The sequence below is a fragment of the Pavona decussata genome, unplaced genomic scaffold (genome assembly GCF_977016875.1).
Source record: "Pavona decussata unplaced genomic scaffold, jaPavDecu1.1 SCAFFOLD_51, whole genome shotgun sequence".
NCBI lineage: Eukaryota > Metazoa > Cnidaria > Anthozoa > Scleractinia > Agariciidae > Pavona > Pavona decussata.
Window position 1 is genome coordinate 1,437,431 of NW_028145473.1, and position 6,285 is coordinate 1,443,715.

The following is a 6,285-nucleotide window of genomic DNA, read 5'->3' on the forward strand; positions in this document are numbered from 1 at the left end:
AAAAAAAAGGGAACGTAGCAAGAGATGACCTTTCACTAAAGAAAACGTTAGGTTTTCTTCACAATTTAATCAGAATTTCTGTAGCGCGTAATGCCCTTCCGAACAGAATCTACCGAAATGAACCATTCACAACGTTTAAAATGTTATTTTTTCTAAAATTGAATCATGTGGTGTAAGGAACGATTTTACGCTTACCTTTACAATGTCAGTGATGAGTTTTGCCACTCGAAGTGCTTGAGAACATCGTCAGTTGCAGATGTAGGTTATCTCTAGATTTAATTTACATTAAATGATTTTTTGCTGGTTGATCAATCAGGCAGCTGTCGGGTGTAACATTTTTTTCACAAACGTTTTGTCAATTTATCGCTATGTTTCTGCGGCAGGCTTCACCATTTTAAGCTTTTAACCTGGAGTTAGATGAATTTTCTTCCAAAATGTAAAACTTTACAAACGATAAAACGATAACCGAAGCAATATGTTCTCCTAGTCTTTTAAGGCCAATTTAATTCCTCTTACAATCGTTTTAAACTTTTTTAGGTAATATTTAATCAGCTTAGAAGGTTAATCACTTCTCCAATCGATTTCTGATTCTGAAATTAAAATAAACGAAGACGCAACGCCGGCAGTGTTCAAGATATCGCTCACTGCGTTTGATTTAATTTCTTTTCTGAAAACCCTCCCAAATTATTCAGTGTATAACTAATAGAGTTGATGTTCTTGGGCGTAAATATGTTTTTGGCCCTTGTCAGAACTCATGAGCCCGGGTCGGGCCAAAAATATGTTTACGCCTAAAACTAAATTAACCAAACCTCTATAGCCACAGTATGGGGACGAAGAGGCTCTCTTTGTCTCTAGGATACCAATTTCATACATAGATAAAGTATGCCTCTATAACACAGACGTTCTCTTATTAAGGACAGCTCACTTAATTCAAAGGGGAAGTTACTTTAATCCAGTGGATAAGTCGCTATCAATGGATAAACTGTACTCCAACTAATGCGTCTTATCTTTTAACTAATGAACAGCGATTTATCCTACTAATAAAGTTATTCACTGGTTAACCAACTGGAGGTTGCGGACTAAAAATTATACAAAAAGTGAAACTTGATTGTATGTTGATATGATGTAAAATTTACGCCGCTCTAAAAAAGTGAAGGCATCAAATAAATACCAATTTTAAATAAATGCCATTTCCACCGGGATAGATAAATACATTTATTTACCCTCTAACAAGACAATATATGCTAATGAATAAAAGTAAAACACTGAATTCGAAAAGAAACGAATAAAATGAAATAACAACAAATAAGACTAAAATGGCGATACTGTAAATTTACATAATATAAAATCTGAGGTCATGGACTCATGGTAAGATGGAAAAAGATCGCATCGTGTAAGGAATACCAGTTCCACATTTCTTATTTCGAAGCGAGTATTATTGAATCGAATGTGGTAACTTCATTTTATTAACACCTGGAAATCTTTTAATATAGTCTCTGACAATCCAAAAGGTTCCTTACTGTCCATTTCAATAACATACGGACTCTGAATGTCAAGATTTAACCAATCGTTACGCAATTCACTGCCATCAATCACTACAGCGGACCTCTTAGAAAAAAATAACTTTGGCTCAACGGGGTCAAAAGGCCATGATCATGCGCTGTAATTGGTGGAGTTCGATGCACTTTGTCGGTTTCTGTATTTTTGTGGTCAGTCGGTTGTGGCCGTAATCATGATTGACGGCAGTAAAACAGACAAATCGTTAGTTACGGTTGAAGTTCAGCGTCCGTTTGTTATTGAAAGGCGCAGTAAATCATTCAGGCGAAAGATTTTTAATTGATTTAAACAGAATGAATAACGTGTTCTGCATTCGCAGATCGGTTAGAGCGGTGAGGTCAGGGGACTGAGCAATGTATAGTTACTAGCTCGCTTTCATGTAACTAATCCCGTGTTCTCCTAAACTGTATAAAAATACGACTAACAAAGAATTTTCTAATTACGAAATTCGACTTCACTTAGAACCTCATACAATTTTAGCTAGTCCTTGAAATATTTCTGAGAGCTAATTTCCACGCACCGATCAATCAGACCGATTTGGCCCAATCTGATGAAGAGAACGAGCCAGCAGACGAAAATCAGGCGATTTTTAAAATTTGTTGCAGTGCTAGCATCCCACCCTGCACCAACAGAAAATCAATCGGCCGACAAATTCAGTAACATAGTTGGCCGGCCCATTCGCTGAATCTACTAATTGTGTCAAAACCAAAATGCTTGAATATGATTGGTTCTGGACAGTCCATATTTATAGCTTAATTTTGCTATGTAATTTGAAGAACTTTGCTATGTAATTTGAAAATTTAAAACTGTCCGCTTTGACCTGTCCGATTACTAGAAGCTTGTAATCGGACAGGTCAAATCGGACAGTTAAAGAACCAATGAAAAGTGGCAAAGGCCACTTGCCAATGAAATTTCACTACAGGGCACATGATAACCAATCAAAATTAATGAAAAAATTGTGACCAGGTAAGCTGTCCAGCTTCAACTGGAAAAGAAAAATGGAGGAAACTGACTCGTCAAGACAGAGATTCTCGCATTTTGTTATTGGCACAATTAATTGGTAATAAGAGTTCGAGTCGTACAATTCAGGGGTAATCAGGCTCGTAATTTCAAATCGGCCTCGCGCAAATTACTCGCCCGATTACTCCCTGAATTGTACTCCACTCAGTCCTATTACCATCACTAATCGGACCCTATTAATCAGCACGTGTACTTACTATTAACCTGAACATTGTCAAATTGTACTGAGCCCGGTTGTTCGAAAGCCGATTAACGTTAATCCGCGATTAAAGGTTAACCGAGGTTTTCTGCTCGCTCGTTAAAGTTGTTTTTAAACTCTAATGTTAAGCTAGTGGTAAAGAAAAGTCAACGTCAAAACTGAGGGACAAAATCTTTTTGAAAAATCTTTATTGTTGTGTAATTAAACTCGAAACAAAGTTGTTGTTAATCCAGGATTAGCTTAATCGGGTATTGAACAACTGGGCCTATAACAAGTCCTTTTAATTGTCATATTACTAGTATTCATTTCCTTAGTTACCATATTACCAATAACCACATTAATACCATTCCGCCCATAAAATATGCAACGTAGATGCGCTGGTTGTATCTCAACGAACGTCGACAAGTAGTTTTAAGAATGAAAAGTGCAACAAGACCTGATACCAAGGCAAACAGGGTGATTAAATTTAGTATCTTTGAAAAATGAAATTGATGAACTTGTTCCTCTGGGGCACGCTGAATGGAGCTCCTTCTACCAAGCTTAATTGGTGGCTTGTAACCGACTTGAACTTTTGCAAACCCATCAAAGCCAAGAAATTCAAATCGTTTCTGAAATGTTGTGGCAATTGATACCCGGTAACGGAGGCCATTTATTTCCATAAACACGTTCACTCCATCTCCCTTGCCTTCTAATTTAGGTTTCGCCACCTCGTTTCCAGGTGCAATAAAAAGATACCCCAGTCTCGTTTGTTTCTGATTTAATATTGTTGTGACGTTGAGGAAGTGGGTTTTTCTAGTACCGGCCTCTGCAAGATGCTCGGTATTTTGCGATTGAACAAGGCTATGCCCTTGATGAGCGTTGAACCAGAGAACGAGATATGACTGGTCCTCCAACGTGATTGAGGCTGAAGAGTCTCCGTATTGGTCTTCTTGTAGAGAAAACGGAGCGTTTCTATTGTGAAAAAAAGCTCCAACAAATCGAGTTGGGCTTTCTGCTGTGGTCTCAACATGGTCAACGACTAACAGAACCCCGGGATTCAACAGCACAACAGCACGATACACACTTGTAAGTCCTAGAGTAGGGTTGTACCATCCAGAATACTCGCCACTTATGAAAACAACGTCATCAGCCTTGGAAGCAGCAATTACTTCAGCCTCAGCAAACCAAGGTGGCTCGCTTTTGTATCCCATCCATTTTTTACAGTCTCCAATTTGTCCTTCATAAAGCCCAGAACAGGTGGGAATTGTTGTCGGCCCAAATAGTAGTGCATTATTCAGCCATGTGTATTTCGGACCATAGAGGGCCTCTGTGATGAAAGGAACCCCGTTGGGTGCAAAAACAAAAGAACCTTGGTCTGGATGTTCGTGGCCTGGATTAAAGTTACGCCATCCTGATATCCATGTGTATGGCTTGAGTCTAACAATGTTATTTACTGCCTTACCGTGTAACACACTTGATTTAAAAGAAAGAAACGTGTTCTTTTGTTCGTCATCATCCAGCGTTCCACCTCCGTAAGTTACAACTCCCCAGTCTTCGAAAACATGAAGCTGAGGGATTGAAGCATTCGGTGGTTCGATTTCCAGAATACTAGCGTCGTAGAAAATGAACTCAGTATGAAGAGTGCAAAAACGATGTCCGAAGGAACCTACCAAAGCAGAGTCTTCCAAACGCATCCTTCGGATTTTACCTGCAAGCCAATTTCCGTAGCCATTTCGCATGACGTAATTGTCTAAAAAAACTAGCTGGCTTTCGGGTCCGTAAAACCAGTTGAGGTTTGAATCTGCAATGCCAACTGTCTCTCTAAATCCGGGAAGAATTGTTCGGTACATAAACCAGAAGTGTTCGCGTAGCCAGAAGTTATTTGTTAAGTCGCGCCCGAGGTGTCGCTTAGCCAGGAAAATATATTGGGTAAGAGATCTTGAGGTGTAAGAGCCATAAGCAACACCTTCTTCCATGGAGCCGTCAACAACAAGGTTAAGAAGAAACATGGTCCTCTCTAGCATTAGATGAGCTCTTTGTTTCCAACTTTTAGCTTCTTGCATGTCTTGCTCAATTGCCAATGCACCCGTAAACAATGCGACATAATTAGTGGCAACGTGATTTTGAATGTACTGTGTACCCCAAGAAATCTTGAAAGATCTCTCGTAAAGCTCTTTCGTAACAGCTGAGATCTTCCAAAGTGTTTTTGTTCGGAGGGTATGATTAAGATAATCGTACAGGAAATCGTAGGCTGTTGCCACGCCAACCAGGCTGTGTGCCACGGGTACGTCGTCCACCATAGTAGCGCTAACTCTCCAGTTGGGCAAGGACACGAAGGCATCAAAAAACTGAAGAGCCACGTTTCTGGCCCGGATGTCGGTGGGACTTAAAACGCAGTACATCGCTAACGCACCGAAGTTGTTTCCGTGGTCTTCATTCCATCTGCTGGCGAATTCGTTCCAATCTCGTGGAGGGAGAAATCTTGAAGGCTCTCTTTTCATCTCTTCTGCTGCTTGTGCCAAGCGAGCAAAAATGCCTTGATGCGTTGTTTGTGCTTGCTTTTGTAAACGCTTTACATCTTGCCGAGAAAAATAGAGATTGGGATGAATGGATTGTTCTTGTGAGATTTGTATCGAACTTAACAGAGAAATTAGTGCCATCCAGTTAGAGAAAATCATTTCTTCAGTTGAATTTCGTTACTTTCTGTAGAGTGAAATAGAATTGTCACTAGCGTGATTACGAGTGTCATATCATTTGGTAAAAAATGGAAAAATTAAAGCAGCTCAATTTTAAAATTTAACTTGCGTCTTTCGCTTTAACACTCATCTTTATTCACCCATTTCTTGTTTGCTTAATTTTGAAACATCACGATTATTAAACAAACATTGTCCCATCTTCAATTAACACAGGCGTTTAAATCTGAAGACAAGTTTTTGCCGGAGTTTTTGTCTCTGCACAAGTAAACGTCAGGGTAAAAGAAAGAAAAGTAAATAAACCAAAATACACGAGAACAATAATCGAAGATAAGCAATTACCTACTTTTGAAACGAATTCGAAGTTAAACCTCTCTCTTCAATCTATGTCTTCTTATGCTCTATGTGGAGTGACCGACCGAATTACAGTGCCCATGAAATGGTATAAAAAGCTTGCGTAGCCGTCGTTTTCTTTCCAAACGATCGCCAGAAGTTAACGAAAACTGCTGGGGAGAAGGAGCAAATGTTTTGCGTCTTTTTGACGTGCTCTCGCAAAGCAAGCGACTTATACTTAGGCTAAAACGTGACTGACTGTCCAAATGATTGCGGCTTAGCAGTACTATCCTATGGTGCTCTTCATTGTGCTGGACGTAGTAGTTTTTAATTTGTGAATATGTGATATCAGTTAGTTCTGCTTGGTGGTGACCATTCATATGAAGTATGGTGGACAGTACTTTCCTTTGGTGTCTTATTATTCTGTAAAAGCTGATAATAGCTTTAGAATCTTTGGGTAAGAGTTCAAGGTGTGCTGAATGAAAGCAATACCTTCCTGGTGCT

At 39.4% G+C, this 6,285-nt stretch overlaps 1 protein-coding gene across 1 annotated transcript; it reads right to left on the minus strand.

The window, feature by feature from the left end:
* Nucleotides 1–801: 801 nt before the first annotated feature.
* LOC146481010 (dermatan-sulfate epimerase-like protein) lies at nucleotides 802–6,062 on the minus strand. Its single transcript, XM_085108569.1, has one exon. It carries the CDS (start codon nucleotides 5,431–5,433, stop codon nucleotides 3,091–3,093), a length of 2,343 nt encoding a protein of 780 aa, XP_084964695.1. The 5' UTR covers nucleotides 5,434–6,062; the 3' UTR covers nucleotides 802–3,090.
* Nucleotides 6,063–6,285: the final 223 nt, after the last annotated feature.